Source organism: Cherax quadricarinatus, unplaced genomic scaffold (assembly GCF_038502225.1).
Source record: "Cherax quadricarinatus isolate ZL_2023a unplaced genomic scaffold, ASM3850222v1 Contig3019, whole genome shotgun sequence".
In the NCBI taxonomy this organism is placed as follows: Eukaryota; Metazoa; Arthropoda; class Malacostraca; order Decapoda; family Parastacidae; genus Cherax; species Cherax quadricarinatus.
Window position 1 is genome coordinate 31,346 of NW_027198045.1, and position 17,209 is coordinate 48,554.

The 17,209-nt window shown below is 47.9% G+C and overlaps 1 protein-coding gene across 2 annotated transcripts; it reads left to right on the forward strand.

The window, feature by feature from the left end:
- Positions 1-974: 974 nt before the first annotated feature.
- On the forward strand, positions 975-2,295 carry LOC138851961 (uncharacterized). Of its 2 annotated transcripts, none has more exons than XR_011391502.1 (3): positions 975-1,373; positions 1,516-1,688; positions 1,784-2,295. XR_011391502.1 is itself a non-coding variant. In XM_070081533.1 (3 exons), the coding sequence occupies exons 1-3, from the start codon at positions 1,256-1,258 to the stop codon at positions 2,195-2,197; spliced, it is 591 nt and encodes a 196-aa protein (XP_069937634.1). In that variant the 5' UTR covers positions 1,012-1,255; the 3' UTR covers positions 2,198-2,295. The 2 variants fall into 2 exon arrangements, 1 of the variants encoding a protein (XP_069937634.1); XM_070081533.1 differs by having other exon boundaries at positions 1,012-1,286; positions 1,543-1,688.
- The last annotated feature ends 14,914 nt before the right edge of the window (positions 2,296-17,209 follow it).

A 17,209-nucleotide genomic window follows, 5' to 3' on the forward strand; every position in this document is an offset into this window, starting at 1 on the left:
TGGCCTTGAACAAGTCTCTAGCCTTAGACGCAAAGCCGATAATATATACTTTTAATCGCACTCTAAGTAAAAATTATGTACTAGGTCACAATCAAACGAGCCTCCTAATAGATCAGCCATGGGGTCATGTAATTCCCGCTAAAATTTTCATGGTAATTTTGCCCATGACAGCCTATGCGGGAAAACATAAGGAGAATGGCCTATATTTTGAGCATGGGGATCTAGCCAGTTTATCTGTATGTATTAATAATAATACAGTTTATCGCATAAGCAGTGATTTCCCCCATCATTATAGTAAATTATATTATGAGGCAATTAACTCTCTGGGCATTGAGGAAGAAAATTTAATTCTCTATGAATCATTCGCCTCCGGGCGAACCATCAATATTTTCAATTTAACCGACAGCCAAGTGGAAGACGCTCTCCCGATTGAAAAATCTGGTAACTTGAGAATTGAATTACAGTTCTCTAAGCCCGCCCCTCATAATAAGGTAGTTTTATTATTTGCTCAGACCACTGGTGTTTTATCCATCGACCAGAATAGATCTGTTCATTGTGATGTGCGAGCATAAATAAAAAATGAATTGCGCAGAAATAAATAATAGTTTAATTCCCGCCCTAGGAAATAAAGTCACATATATTGGCTGTTTCACTATAGACGCTCTACAGCAAATAAGATTAGATGACTATCCCTCAGACAGGCCCATAGTGCTTGTAAGTAATATTCTTCCTTCGTACAGCTCAAAAGTAATGGGTCATTTTTTTTCTCTTCTCTTGGACAAGAAAAATAGTCTATCCTTCTTCTTTGACAGTTACGGGAAAAAAGCAGAGAATTATGGCATAAATTTAAAAAAAATTTTTAAACTAAATAAAATTAAATATTTATATCGTTTATCCGACAGAACACAAAGTGATTTTTCACTCACTTGCGGTCTATATGTTATGATGTTTATTCATAAAGCAAGCCTTGTGGGATTAGAAAGAGCTTTATATTTTTTAAAAAAAAATTTCTCGGAAAAATCGCTTTTTATCAATGACAGATTAGTGATAGCATATGCTAGAGAGAATTTTAAAATGTTACCTCCTTGTGAAAAAACATTTTGCCTAAGTCAAGGTTATCTTTGTGCTTCCCTCTGTGGGGAAGGTCACCTCTGACGAGAGTATCCCCCAAATACCCCTCCTGGCTGGTAAGGCCCTCTCTGAGCTGTATATAAGAGCCCGGAGGCTGACCTCTCCATAGCCTTTTACTCTCATCATGGCGAAGGAAGCAGGCATTCTCGATTCTGGTAAGCGAGACATTTTATTTTGCTAAAAACTTCTCTTTGAATATTAACGAAACAAACGACTGCAAGAGACTTATAATAATTTTTAAAGTTGAGTCTCTTTTTTCAACAGTTTTCACAGCACCAGTCAGAATTTGTAAAGTTTTTGATTTTATCGGTTGGTAGATTGGATACTTCTCTTTGAATATTAACGAAACAAAACGAGCGCAAGAGACTTATAATAATTTTAAAGTTGAGTCTCCTTTTTTTTCTTCAACAGTTTTCACTGGGCCAGTCAGAATTTGTAAAGTTTTGATTTTATCGGCTGGTAGATTGGAAGGGAAGGAACACACCGGCTTCAAACTCCTAAAGCGGTGTCATTGTGATGATAGCAGGAAACGCAAACATAGGCTTCCTCAGGAAAGGGTATGTCTTTTCTATGTTCCCTCCTTTGGTAGATTAGAGACGAGTCCCACTCCTTTATTTGAAAGTGATAAATATGTTCTCTTTATGACTTACAGCCTGTGGAAGATGGGATCAGTTCATCTGATATAGAGGAGCCTATGAAGAAAGAACCAGATCTCGACAACGATGAAACGCAGAGCCTTCCCTCATGTCAGTCTGATGACCTCGTTGTGGACCTCTCTACGCTCACTGCTCAATCTGATGACTCTGTTGAGGTCACTGCCGCAGCAGGTGCTGAACAAACTGGCGACCTTGAAGCGCACCCTGACGGTCAGTCGGAGAAGGAAGGGAAAACCCCCGACGTGAGAGTAAATGCTGGAGACGCAGTAAAGCCAGCAGAAGGGGTAAAGCCGGCAGAAGGGGTAAAGACGGCAGATGATGATGATGTACCTGAAAAGGAAATCATTTTCGAGCGGGAGGTTATCAATCTTACAGAAAGTGAACAGGAGGAGCGCAGTCATTCAGTCTAACCAGTAAAACTCGCACAGTTTCGCCCCTTTGCTCGCGCTAAAAAACTTTGCACAGCTTTTGCCCTTTTGTATGTGAATTAATAAAAATATTGACAAACTCTGATTTTTATTTACATATAACTATATATTACTATCTTCTCTAGTCTAAACATATATATATATATATATAAACAATATCGCACCACTTAAGCCTCTCCCCATCTGAGAGGAAAATGTATATGTCAAAGTTCCTATAAGAGCTCTATCAGCACAAAGGTCTTCCCTAGATGGCCTCTCTCACTGCTTTAAGCCTCCCCCACCTGGAAAGATCTAGCAGCTGGCAAGAATAAACACTACCGTAGTACCCGGAAGAACCTTTTTTTTTTTTTTTTGCTGAGGTACGGACGGGCGAGCAACACTCCCTCGGGGGACCAGCTAGCCATCCATTACCGCGTTCTTTAAACCCAGCAGTGTTGTTGTGAAGTAGCAACAGTCGCGTCAGTGAGTCGCAGGCCCGGGAAAGGGGGGGGGGGACTCCCTCGGAGATGGTAAGCTTGTACCCAGTCACCTGAATCCTTTGTACTGTCTCTCCCATCTATCAGAGTGATTGAGTTTGGGGAGTCAAAAGTGATCATTACCCTACCTTCTTATAATTAGTAATTACACAGAAATAAGCCTCTCTCTCTCTCTATCCCCTTGGGGGATGTTTAAACATATTAAATCTTGTACCCCTGACAGCACCTGTGCTTATGAAGACCAACCCATTATCACATTCTTTTTCCACACTCATTATCCTGGGAATCTGCCCACCTGCACACCTGAATCCTTTTTTGTACTGCCTCTCCCATCTATCAGAGTGATTGAGTTTGGGGTGTCAGAAGTGATCATTACCTACCTTCCTATACTTAGTAATTACACAGAAATAAATCTCTCTATCCCCTGGGGGATGATTAAACATATTAAACTTGTACCCCCTGACAGCACCTGTGCTTATGCAGACCACCCATTATCACATTCTTTTCCACACTCATTATCCCGGAATCTGCCACCTGCACACCCGAATCCTTTGTTCTACTTTATGTACCTACTTATTAATGCATAGGAATAAGTCTCTCTATCCCCTTGGGCCATGATTAATCATATTAAACAATTACCCTGTCATGCAAACCCCATCATTATCTCTTTTTCCATGGTCATTATCCGGCAGTGTTCCTAGATCGACCAATATATACTACTGGTCAGGGCACAGTCATATGTGTGTACAGGCCACGAGGGTGTAGCGTGGGTAATGTGTAGGTCAGGACACAGTCATATGTGAGTCCAGGCCTCGAGAGTGTAGCATGGGTAATGTGTAGGTCAGAGTATAGTCATATATGTGTCCAGGCCACGAGGGTGTAGCATGGGTAATGTGTAGGTCATGACACAGTCATGTGTGTGTCCAGACCACAAGGGTGTGGCGTGGGTAATGTGTAGGTCAGGACACAGTCATATGTGTGGCCAGGCCAAGAGGGTGTAGCGTGGGTAATGTGTAGGTCAGGATAAAGTCATATATGTGTCCAGGCCACGAGAGTGTAGTGTGGGTAATATGTAAGTCAGGACACAGTCATGTGTGTCTCCAGGCCACAAGGGTGTGGCATGGGTATTGTGTAGGTCAGGACACAGTCATATGTGTGTCCAGGAAACTAGGGTGTAGCGTGGGTAATGTGAAGGTCAGGACACAGTCATCTGTGTGTCAAGGCCAGTAGAGTGTGCCGTGGGTAATGTGTAGGTCAGGGCACAGTCATATGTGTGTCCCGGCCACGAGGGTGTAGCGTGGGTAATGTGTAGGTCAGGACACAGTCATATGTGTGTCCAGCCAACGATGGTGTGGCATGAGTAATGTGTAGGTCAGGGCACAGTCAGATGTGTGTCCAGGCCACGAGGGTGTGGCGTTGGTAATTTGAAGGTCATGACACAGTCACATGTGTGTCCAGGCTACGAGGGTGTAGCGTGGGTAACATATAGGTCAAAGCACAGTAATATGTGTGTCCAGGCCACAAGGGCATAGTGTGGGTAATGTGTAGGTCAGGACAGTCATATGAGTGTCCAGTCCACGAATGTGCAGCGTGGGTAATGTGTAGGTCAGGGCACAGTCATAAGTGTGTCCATGCCATGAGGGTGTGGCGTGGGTAATGTGTAGGGCAGGTCACAGTCATATGTGTGTAATGGCCACGAGGGTGTAGCGTGGGTAATGGGTAGGTCAGGACAGAGACATATGTGAGTCCACTCCACGAGGGTGTAGCGTGGGTAATGTGTAGGTCAGGACACAGTCATGTGTGTCGAGGCCACGAGGGTGTGGCGTGGGTAATGTGTAGGTCAGAGCATTGTCATATGTGTGGCCAGGCCACGAGGGTGTGGCGAGGGTAATGTGTAGGTCAGGACACAGTCATATGTGTGTCCAGGCAACGAGGGTATAGCATGGGCAATGTGTGGGTCAGAGCATAGTCATATGTGTGTCCAGGCCACGAGGGTGTAGCGTGGGTAATGTGTAGGTCAGGATAAAGTCATGTGTGTCCAGGCCACGAGAGTGTTGCGTACGTAATGCGTAGGTCAGGACACAGTCATGTGTGTGTCCAGGCCACAAGGGTGTAGCATGGGTATTGTGTAGGTCAGGACACAGTCATATGTGTGTCCAGGCCATGAGAGTGTGGCGTGGGTAATGTGTAGGTCAGGGCACGGTCATACGTGTGTCCAGGCCACGATGGTGTAGGGTGGGTAATGCGTAGGTCAGGACACAGTCATGTGTGTGTCCAGGCCACGAGGGTGTAGCGTGGGTAATGTGTAGGTCAGGACACAGTCATATGTGTGTCCAGGCCACGTGGGCTTGGCGTGGGTAATGTGTAGGTCAGGACAGAGTCATGTTTGTGTCCAGGCCACGAGGGTGTAGCGTGGGTAATGTGTAGGTCAGGGCACAGTCATATGTGTGTCCAGGCCATGAGAGTGTGGCGTGGGTAATGTGTAGGTCAGGGCACGGTCATATATGTGTCCAGGCCACGATGGTGTAGGGTGGGTAATGCGTAGGTTAGGACACAGTCATGTGTGTGTCCAGGCCACGAGGGTGTAGCGTGGGTAATGTGTAGGTCAGGGCACAGTCATATGTGTGTCCAGGCCACGAGTGCGTAGCGTGGGTAATGTGTAGGTCAGGACACAGTCACATGTGTGTCCAGGCCACGAAGGTGCAGCCTTGGTAATGTGTAGGTCAGGGCAAAGTCATATGTGTGTCCAGGCCACGAGGGTGTGGCGTGGGTAATGTGTAGGTCAGGACAGTCATATGTGTGTCAAGGCTATGAGGGTGTGGCATGGGCAATGTGTAGGTCAGGGCAGTCATATGTGTGTACAGGCCACGAGGGTGTAGCGTGGGTAATGTGTTATTCAGGACACAGTCATATGTGAGTCAAGGCCACGAGGGTGTAGCGTGGGTAATGTGTAGGTCAGGGCATAGTCATATGTGTGTCCAGGCCACGAGGGTGTAGCGTGGGTAATGTGTAGGTCAGGACACAGTCATATGTGCGTCCAGGCCACGAGGGTGTAGCGTGGGTAATGTGTAGGTCAGAGCATAGTCATGTGTGTGGCCAGGCCACGAGGGTGTGGCGTGGGTAATGTGTAGGTCAGAGCATAGTCATATGTGTGGCCAGGCTACGAGGGTGTAGCGTCGGTAATGTGTAGGTCAGGATAAAGTCATATGTGTGTCCAGGCCACGATAGTGTTGCGTGGGTAATGCGTAGGTCAGGACACAGTCATGTGTGTGTCAAGGTCACAAGGGTGTAGTGTGGGTATTGTGTAGGTCGGGCACAGTCATATGTGTGTCCAGGCCACGAGGGTGTAGCGGGGTTAATGTGTAGGTCAGGACACAGTCATTTGTGTGTCCAGGCCAGGAGAGTGTAGCATGGGTAATGTGTAGGTCATGACACAGTCATATGTGTGCCCAGGCAACGAGGGTGTTCTCAGTAGTAGTACCAGTAACCAGTTACCAGTAACCAGTGTTCCAGTAGATGACTCACTACCAACCGTCTCTGCGTAAATCACTGTCTGTATTCATATTGTGCTGACCACAGCAGTATTTCAAACACCCCCTCACATATGGGTACTGGGGTTAGTCAGTCTTAGGAGTGAGAGCAAGGAGGCAGGTCACGGCTGTTTGGCGCTTACCACACTATCCGTAATATACGTACTTCCAGCCTACGTGAGTATTTCTTTACCCTATCCACGTGTTCGAACCCCACATGATAGTGTGGCATGGGTAATGCGTAGGTCAGGGCACAGTCAGATGTGTGTCCAGGCCATGAGGGTGTGGCGTGGTAATGTGAAGGTCAGTACACAGTCATATGTGTGTCCAGGCTACGAGGGTGTTGCGTGGGTAATGTATTGGTCAGGGCAGAGTCATATGTGTGTCCAGGCCACTAGGACGTAGCGTGGGTAATGTGTAGGTCAGGGCACAGTCACATGTGTGTCCAGGGCACGAAGGTGCAGTGTGGGTAATATGTAGGTCAGGGCACAGACATATGTGTGTCCAGGCCACGAGGGTGTAGCGTGGGTAATGTGTAGGTCAGGACAGAGTCATATGTGTGTCCAGGCCACGAGGGTGTAGCGTGGGTATTGTGTAGGTCAGGACACAGTCATATGTGTGTCCAGGCCACGAGGGTGTAGCGTGGGTATTGTGTAGGTCAGGACACAGTCATATGTGTGTCCAGGCCACGAGGGTGTAGCGTGGGTAATGTGTAGGTCAGGACACAGTCATATGTGTGTCCAGGCCATGAGAGTGTGGCGTGGGTAATGTGTAGGTCAGGGCACAGTCATACGTGTGTCCAGGCCACGATGGTGTGCGGTTGGTAATGTGTAGGTCAAGAAACAGTCATGTGTGTGTCCAGGCCACGAGGGTGTAGCGTGAGTAATGTGTAGGTCAGGACACAGTCATATGTGTGTCCAGGCCACGTGGGCTTGGTGTGGGTAATATGTAGGTCAGGACAGTCATGTTTGTGTCCAGGCCACGAGGGTGTAGCGTGGGTAATGTGTAGGTCAGGGCACAGTCATATGTGTGTCCAGGCCACGAGTGCGTAGCGTGGGTAATGTGTAGGTCAGGACACAGTCACATGTGTGTCCAGGCCACGAAGGTGCAGCCTTGGTAATGTGTAGGTCAGGGCAAAGTCATATGTGTGTCCAGGCCACGAGGGTGTGGCGTGGGTAGTGTGTAGGTCAGGACAGTCATATGTGTGTCAAGGCCATGAGGGTGTGGCATGGGCAATGTGTAGGTCAGGGCAGTCATATGTGTGTACAGGCCACGAGGGTGTAGCGTGGGTAATGTGTAATTCAGGACACAGTCATATGTGAGTCAAGGCCACGAGGGTGTAGCATAGGTAATGTGTAGGTCAGGGCATAGTCATATGTGTGTCCAGGCCACGAGGGTGTAGCGTGGGTAATGTGTAGGTCAGGACACAGTCATATGTGCGTCCAGGCCACGAGGGTGTAGCGTGGGTAATGTGTAGGTCAGAGCATAGTCATATGTGTGGCCAGGCGACGAGGGTGTGGCGTGGGTAATGTGTAGGTCAGAGCATAGTCATATGTGTGGCAAGGCTACGAGGGTGTAGTGTCGGTAATGTGTAGGTCAGGATAAAGTCATATGTGTGTCTAGGCCATGAGAGTGTGGCATGGGTAATGTGTAGGTCAGGGCACGGTCATACATGTGTCCAGGCCACGTGGGCTTGGCGTGGGTAATGTGTAGGTCAGGACAGAGTCACGTGTGTCCAGGCCACGAAGGTGCAGCCTTGGTAATGTGTAGGTCAGGGCAAAGTCATATGTGTGTCCAGGCCACGAGGGTGTGGCTTGGGTAATGTGTAGGTCAGGACACAGTCACGTGTGTCCAGGCCACGAAGGTGCAGCCTTGGTAATGTGTAGGTCAGGGCAAAGTCATATGTGTGTCCAGGCCACGAGGGTGTGGCGTGGGTAATGTGTAGGTCAGGACAGTCATATGTGTGTCAAGGCCATGAGGGTGTGGCATGGGCAATGTGTAGGTCAGGGCAGTCATATGTGTGTACAGGCCACGAGGGTGTAGCGTGGGTAATGTGTAATTCAGGACACAGTCATATGTGCATCCAGGCCACGAGGGTGTAGCGTGTGTAATGTGTAGGTCAGAGCATAGTCATATGTGTGGCCAGGCCACGAGGGTGTGGCGTGGGTAATGTGTAGGTCAGAGCATAGTCATATGTGTGGCCAGGCTACGAGGGTGTAGCGTCGGTAATGTGTAGGTCAGGATAAAGTCATATGTGTGTCCAGGCCACGAGAGTGTTGCGTGGGTAATGCGTAGGTCAGGACACAGTCATGTGTGTGTCAAGGTCACAAGGGTGTAACATGGGTATTGTGTAGGTCAGGCACAGTCATATGTGTGTCCAGGCCACGAGGGTGTAGCGGGGTTAATGTGTAGGTCAGGACACAGTCATTTGTGTGTCCAGGCCAGGAGAGTGTAGCATGGGTAATGTGTAGGTCAGGGCACAGTCATATGTGTGTCCAGGTCACGAGGGTGTGGCGTGGGTAATGTTTAGGTCATGACACAGTCATATGTGTGCCCAGGCAACGAGGGTGTTCTCAGTAGTAGTACCAGTAACCAGTTACCAGTAACCAGTGTTCCAGTAGATGACTCACTACCAACCATCTCTGCATGAATCACTGTCTGTATTCATATTGTGCTGACCACAGCAGTATTCAAAGACCCCCCTCACATATGGGTACTGTGGGCGGCCAGTCAGTTATACGAGAGTGAGCAAGAGAGGCAGGATCGGCTGTGGCGCCCTTCCACATACTTCAGTTACAATATACGTACTTCCAGCCTACGTGAATATTTTTACCCAATCCACGTGTTCGAACTCCCACATGATAAATGGTGGCAGTGGTGGGATTGAACTCTTGGATAGTCAAGGTCCATCTGGCTAACCTTCCAGTAGGTTGTTTGTTCTGGAATAAAGGTATCAGTGGAGCATGGTCTGTCAAGACATGAACAGAGTACTGATAAATAATGTCTCGGAAGTGCTTTAAAGACCATACTATTGCTAAAGCTTCTTGCTCAGTTACTGTATAATTACGTTCAGCCTTCGTAAGGACTCGGCTAGCAAATGCAACTGCGTTGTACTTGCCATCGGTCTTCTGAGCTAGTACGGCACCTATGCCAATAGAACTAGCATCAGTTGTCAGATAGAAGGGCTTAGAAAAATCTGGAAATTTCAAAATTGGAGCAGATGTTAGCTTTTCTTTTAGAGTTTGGAATGCTCTTTCTTGACGGAAGGTCCAAACAAAAGGAGCATCTTTCTTAAGCAACTCAGTTAGAGGAGCAGCTATGGAAGAAAAATTGGCAATGAAAGATCTATAAAAACCTGCTAAGCCCACAAAGGATCTTACGGCATCAGCAGTTTTGGGTGTTGGAAAATTTAGTACTGCAGTTACTTTACTTTGGTCAGTCGTAACCCCTCTAGGAGTGACTACGTGACCAAGAAACTTAATTTCTGATCTGAAAAATTGACATTTAGACAGTTTGATCTTTAAATTGGCTTCTTCAAGCTTACCAAGTACTACATCAAGTCTTTTCAAGTGTGTATCCACGTCTTTAGACATGACGATTACGTCATCTAAGTACACCATAAGTGCATTACCTATGAGACCTCTAAAGATATTAGTCATGAGCCTTGAGAACGTGATAGGGGAGGATCGGCCATACGGAGGAAGTGATAATGACCTGTGGGAGTGGAGAATGCAGTTAGCTCTTGGCTGTCCTCGTGAAGAGGGACTTGCCAAAACCCTTGTAACAAATCCAGGGTTGAAAAGACTTTGTTATCTCCAATGTTACGTAAAAGATCACCCAGTACAGGAAGTGGGAAGCGAGTCAATCACTGGGCGCCAACGCATTCCAGGGTGAATTGCTAAATGCAATAACTCCATCAAGCATTTGATTGATCAATTCTTCTGCGACAACAATTTGTGAATGAGGCATTCTGTACGCAGGTATATAGATAGGTCTAGTACCAGGTTCAAGTGGGATATGATGGGACAATAAGTTCGTTATACTCATCTCACCTGGAAGATCAACAAACGCTTGACTTCATCTGGGAAGTCAGTGGGAGCTAAGTCTTTCTCCCCAACTGGTGGAATGCTGGACCAATCCAAGAGTTCAATCCCAACATGTAGTCGCAGATGATGCAGACCCTCCATGTGGATCCCTGTGTGTGATTCGATTCCTGCTCCAGGAAGATCTTATTCTGACTGTGAAGTCACCAGCACCCATCAGTGACTTTGTCATGAACCAAGAATTACTGTATCGAACAGCCGAGTTGGGTACTCCTAGCAGAAGAGTATACCAGTTAGTAATTCCACAGTCACTAGTGAATGTAGCCTTACAGCTAGTTCACGATGTACCAGGTGTTGCACACCCTGGTATGGATCGTTCAGTAAAACAAGCCAGATTGAAATACTTTTGGCCTCGTATGGCAGCTGATATTTCTGAGTATGTTAAGAAATGTAGTGTCTGCATGCAACATAAAGGTAATGCTAATGGTCCTAATCCAATCCAAGTGTATCCAACTACTAGCGAACCGTGGGAAAGAGTTGCGCTAGATTTGTTAACTAATTTCCAATGTTCCCTCCAAGGCAACAAACATCTATGTGTTATGGTAGACCATTTCACCAGATATTGTGAGTTAGTTCCTATTGCAGATAAGACTGCCGAGACAGTAGCTAAAGCGTTTAAAGAACGCATTATCTGCAGGCATACCACCCCTAAGTCCCTAGTAACAGATAATGGAGGTGAATTCTGTAATGAGATTCTTGAAAATTTGTGCACCTTGTACAAGATCTCTAAATCCACCATTGTTCCTCATCATCCTGCCAGCAATGGGTTAGCGGAACGAACCAATAAGAAAGTACTTGATGTCTTGAGAGCCACTATCAATCCCAACAGTGAAACTTGGGATGAAGTTATACCTGATGTGCAGTGTGCTATAAATTCTGCTTACAATGTTTCTATAGGTGACACTCCACATTATGCATTGTATGGTGTAGATAAACGTTTGCCTTATGAGTTGCTATATTCTAATCCGAAACCAAATTACAACCCTGATGATTTCATAGCAACTCGTACCAGCTTAGCTCAAAGTGTTTTTAGAAGAATCCGTGAAACACTTCATAAATCAACAGCAGAATTTACAAGAGTCGCAAACACTCGAGCAAAGCCATCCAAAATCAAAGTAGGTTCGAGAGTTATGCTGACTAACTTTAACAAAACGTCTGCAATGCCAAAGCTTGATCAAAAGTTTGTTGGTCCTTATCGAGTAGTTGAACATATCACTGGTAATAAGTATAAGGTTAGAGAAATTAGTACTGGTCAGTATAAAGAATCGCATTTAGATCATATGAAGTTAGTATGTGATGATAATGATGTTCCAACCCAGACTAATGTGACAGACTCTGACAATCCTCCTGATCCTGTACTCTCTTCCTCTGATACTCAGTCAGACGATCAACCTGAATGTCGTTATTCCCTACGTACACGACAGGTATTGAGAAATCCTCAAGTATCATTTGTAACTACCAATTCAGATTTGCCTCAAATACAGCATGAGTTAGCCAGTGCAACAGAGTTTGATCCTCCCAGAGATGACACCCATTCTGCATATGTCAATCTCACCCTAGCAGAGTTGGGGTTAAATGTAAATAACCTGTATAGATGAATAATTACAGTATCAACTTATCAGTATTCAAGAATTTTTTTTTTTGTGTTCATGTTCTCTCCGAATTCTGAGAGTTAACAGTCTAGATTTGAGTGCACCGAATCTGCCTTTCTGTTAAACACTTCTTTCTTTGTATATATTCCTTCCTCAGAATCCGTAGATCACATGAATACAGATTGATCGATCAAATTTTTTTTTATCACTTCTGTTGTGTAATCCAACGTTGAGTTTCATTCGATAAGTTGTGCTATATTATACCTTGTATTGCATTACAGTTTCAGTTACGTAAGCTTCCATTCCAATATTCTACTTATGTATGTTATAATGTTCAATTGTTGTGTACTTTGACATTGTATAGAATCAGCCCAAGCCGTATACCTGCCATCTCTAGTTTGTATTAGTTGTATGTCGGGACGACATACGTTAGCGTCGCTGAGCTCTCAGTAGTAGTACCAGTTCCTAGTAACCAGTTACCAGTAACCAGTGTACCAGTAGATGACTCACTACCAACCATCTCTGCGTGAATCACTGTCTGTATTCATATTGCTGCTGACCACAGCAGTATTCAAAGACCCCCTCACATATGGGTACTGTGGGCGGCCAGTCAGTTATACGAGTGAGCGAGAGAGGCAGGATCGGCTGTGGCGCCCTTCCACATACTTCAGTTACAATATACGTACTTCCAGCCTACGTGAGTATTTTTACCCAATCCACGTGTTCGAAGGGTAATGTGTAGGTTAGGGCGGTTAGGGCACAGTCATATGTGTTTCTAGGCTACGATGGTGTAGCGTTGGTAATGTGTAGGTGAGGGCATAGTCATATGTGTGTCCAGGCCACGAGGGTGTAGCGTGGGTAATGTGTAGGTCAGGACAGTCATATGTGTGTCCAGGCCACGAGGGTTTGGCGTGGGTAATGTGTAGGTCAGGACACAGTCATATGTGTGTCCAGGCCACGAGGGTGTAGCGTGGGTAATGTGTAGGTCAGGACAGAGTCATATGTGTGTCCAGGCCACGAGGGTGTTGCGTGGATAATGTGTAGGTCAGGGCATAGTCACGTGTGTTCAGGCCACGGGGGCATGGCGTGGATAATGTGTAGGTCAGGACACAATCATATGTGTGTCCAGGCCACGAGGGTGTAGCGTGGGTAATGTGTAGGTCAGGGAATAGTCATATGTGTGTCCAGGCCATGACGGTGTAGCGTGTGTAATGTGTAGGTCAGGGAATAGTCATATTCGTGTCCAGGCCACGAGGGTGTAGCGTGGGTAATGTGTAGGTCAGGACACAGTCATGTGTGTGTCCAGGCCACGAAGGTGTAGCGTGGGTAATGTGTAGGTCAGTACACAGTCATATGTGTGTCCAGGCCACGTGGGCGTGGCATGGGTAATGTGTAGGTCTGGACACAGTCATGTGTGTGTCCAGGCCACGAGGGTGTGGCATGGGTAATGTGTAGGTGAGGGCACAGTCATATGTGTGTCCAGGCCATGAGGGTGTGGCGTGGGTATTGTATAGGTCAGGGCACAGTCATATGTGTGTCCAGGCCACAAGGGTGTAGCGTGGGTATTGTGTAGGTCAGGACACAGTCATATGTGTGTCCTGGCCTCGAGGGTGTGGCGTGGGTACTGTGTAGGTCAGGGCACAGTCATATATGTGTCCAGGCCACGAGGGTGTAGCTTGGGTAATGTGTAGGTCAGTACACAGTCACATGTGTGTCCAGACCACGTGGGCATGTCGTGGGTAATGTGTAGGTCAGGGCACAGTCATGTGTGTGTCCAGGCCACGAGGGTGTAGCGTGGGTAATGTGTAGGTCAGGCTCAGTCACATGTGTGTCCAGGCCACGAGGGTGTAGCATCGGTAATGTGTAGGTCAGGACACAGTCATATGTGTGTCCAGGCCACGAGGGCATGGCATTGGTAATGTGTAGGTCAGGACATAGCCACATGTGTGTCCAGGCCACGAGGGTGTGGCGTGGGTAATGTGTAGGCCAGGACACAGTCATATGTGTGTCCAGGCAACGAGGATATGGCGTGTGTAATGTGTAGTCATACGTGTGTCCAGGCCACGAGGGTGTAGCGTGGGTAATGTGTAGGTCATGACACATTCATATATATGTCCAGGCCACGAGGGTGTAGCGTGGGTAATGTGTAGGCCAGGACACAGTCATATGTGTGTCCAGGCAACTAGGTTATGGCGTGTGTAATGTGTAGTCATATGTGTGTCCAGGCCACGAGTGTGTAGCATGGGTAATGTGTAGGCCAGGACACAGTCATATGTGTGTCCAGGCAACTAGGTTATGGCGTGTGTAATGTGTAGTCATATGTGTGTCCAGGCCACGAGTGTGTAGCATGGGTAATGTGTAGGTCAGGGCACAGTCATATGTGTATCCAGGCCATGAGAGTGTGGCGTGGGTAATGTGTAGGTCAGGGCACAGTCATGTGTGTGTCCAGGCCATGAGAGTGTTGCGTGGGTAATGTGTAGGTCAGGGCACAGTCATTCGTGTGTCCAGGCCACGATGGCATGGGGTGGGTAATGTGTAGGTCAGGGCACAGTCATTCGTGTGTCCAGGCCACGATGGCATGGGGTGGGTAATATGTAGGTCAGGGCACAGTCATATGTGTGTCCAGGACACGAGTGCATAGCGTGGGTAATGTGTAGGTCAGGACACAGTCAGATGTGTGTCCAGGCCACGAGGGTGTAGCGTGGGTAATGTGAAGATCAGGACACAGTCATATGTGTGACCAGGCTACGAGGGTGTTGCGTGGGTAATGTATTGGTCAGGGCACAGTCATATGTGTGTCAAGGCCACGAGTTCGTAGCATGGGTAATGTGTAGGTCAGGACACAGGCACATGTGTTTCCAGGCAACGAACGTGCAGCATGGGTAATATGTAGGTCAGGGCACAGTCATATGTGTGTCCAGGCCACGAGGGTGTGGCGTGGGTAATGTGTAGGTCAAGACAGTCATATGTGTGTCCAGGCCACGAGGGTGTAGCGTGGGTAATGTGTAGGTCAGGGCACAGTCATATGTGTGTATAGGCAACGAGGGTGTAGCGTGGGTAATGTGTAGGTCAGGACACAGTCATATGTGTGTCCAGGCAACGATAATGTGGCATGAGTAATGTGTAGGTCAGGGCACAGTCAGATGTGTGTCCAGGCCACGAGGGTGTGGCGTGGGTAATGTGAAGGTCATGACACAGTCATATGTGTGTCCAGGCTACGAGGGTGTAGCGTGGGTAATATAATGGTCAGGGCACAGTCATATGTGTGTCCAGGCCACGAGGGTGTAGCGTGGGTAATGTGTAGGTCAGGGTATAGTCATATGTGTGTCCAGGCCACGAGGGTGTAGCATGGGTAATGTGTAGGTCAGGAAACAGTCATGTGTGTGTCCAGACCACAAGGGTGTGGTGTAGGTAATGTGTAGGTCAGGACACAGTTATATGTGTCGCCAGGCCAAGAGGTTGTAGCGTGGGTAATGTGAAGGTCAGGATAAAGTCATGTGTGTCCAGGCCACGAGAGTGTAGTGTGGGTAATTTGTAAGTCACGACAGTCATGTGTGTGTCCAGGCCACAAGGGTGTGGCTTGGGTATTGTGTAGGTCAGGACACAGTCATATGTGTGTCCAGGCCACTAGGGTGTAGCGTGGGTAATGTGAAGGTCAGGACACAGTCATCTGTGTGTCAAGGCCAGTAGAGTGTGGCGTGGGTAATGTGTAGGTCAGGGCACAGTCATATGTGTGTCCCAGCCATGAGGGTGTGGCGTGGGTAATGTGTAGGTCAGGACACAGTCATATGTGTGTCCAGGCAACGATGGTGTGGCATGGGTAATGTGTAGGTCAGGGCACAGTCAGATGTGTGTCCAGGCCACGAGGGTGTGGCGTGGGTAATGTGAAGGTCAGGACACAGTCATATGTGTGTCCAGGCCACGAGGGCGTAGTGTGGGTAATATGTAGGTCAGGACTGTCATATGTGTGTCCAGGCCACGAGGGTGTAGCATGGGTAATGTGTAGGTCATGGCATAGTCATATGTGTGTCCAGGCTACGAGGGTGTATCGTGGGTAATGCGTAGTCATATGTGTGTCCAGGACACGAGGGTTTGGAGTGGGTAATCTGTAGTCATATGTGTGTCCAGGCCACGAGGGTGTAGCGTGGGTAATGTGTAGGTCAGGGTACAGCCATATGTGTGTCCCAGGCACGAGGGCGTGGCGTGGGTAATGTGTAGGTCAGGACACAGTCATATGTGTGTCCAGGCCATGAGGGCATGGCGTGTGTAATGTGAAGGTCAGGGCACAGTCATATGTGTGTCCAGGCCTCGAGGGTGTGGCGTGGGTAATGTGTATTTCAGGACACAGTCATATGTGTGTGTCCAGGCCACGAGGGTGTGGCGTAGGTAATGTGTAGGTCAGGACAAAGCCATATGTGTTTCCAGACCATGAGGGTGTGGCGTGGTTAATGTGTAGGTCAGGACACAGTCATATGTGTGCCCAGGCCACGAAGGTGTGGTGTTGGTAATGTGTAGGTCAGGACACAGTCATATGTGTGTCCAGGCCACGAGGATGGCATGGGTAATGTGTAGGTCAGGACACAGTCATATGTGTGTCCAGGCCACGTGGGCATGGCGTGGGTAATATGTAGGTCAGGACACAGTCATGTGTGTGTCCGGGCCTCGAGGGTGTAGCGTGGGTAATGTGTAGGTCAGGCACAGTCACATGTGTGTCCAGGCCACGAGGGTGTAGCGTGGGCAATGTTTAGGTCAGGACACAGTCATATGTGTGTCCAGGCCACGAGGGTGTGGCATGGGTAATGTGTAGGTCAGGACACAGTCATATGTGTGTCCAGGCCACGTGGGCGTGGCGTGGGTAATATGTAGGTCAGGACACAGTCATGTGTGTGTCCGGGCCTCGAGGGTGTAGCGTGGGTAATGTGTAGGTCAGGCACAGTCATATGTGTGTCCAGGCCACGAGGGTGTGGCATGGGTAATGTGTAGGCCAGAACACAGTCATATGTGTGTCCAGGCAACGAGGATATGGCATGTGTAATGTGTAGTCATATGTGTGTCCAGGCCACGAGGGTGTAGCGTGGGTAATGTGTAATTCAGGACACAGTCATATGTGAGTCAAGACCACGAGGGTGTAGCGTGGGTAATGTGTAGGTCAGAGCATAGTCATATGTGTAGCCAGGCCACGAGGGTGTGGCGTGGGTAATGTGTAGGTCATAGCATAGTCATATGTGTGGCCAGGCCACGAGAGTGTTGCGTGGGTAATGCATAGGTCAGGATGACACAGTCATGGGTAATG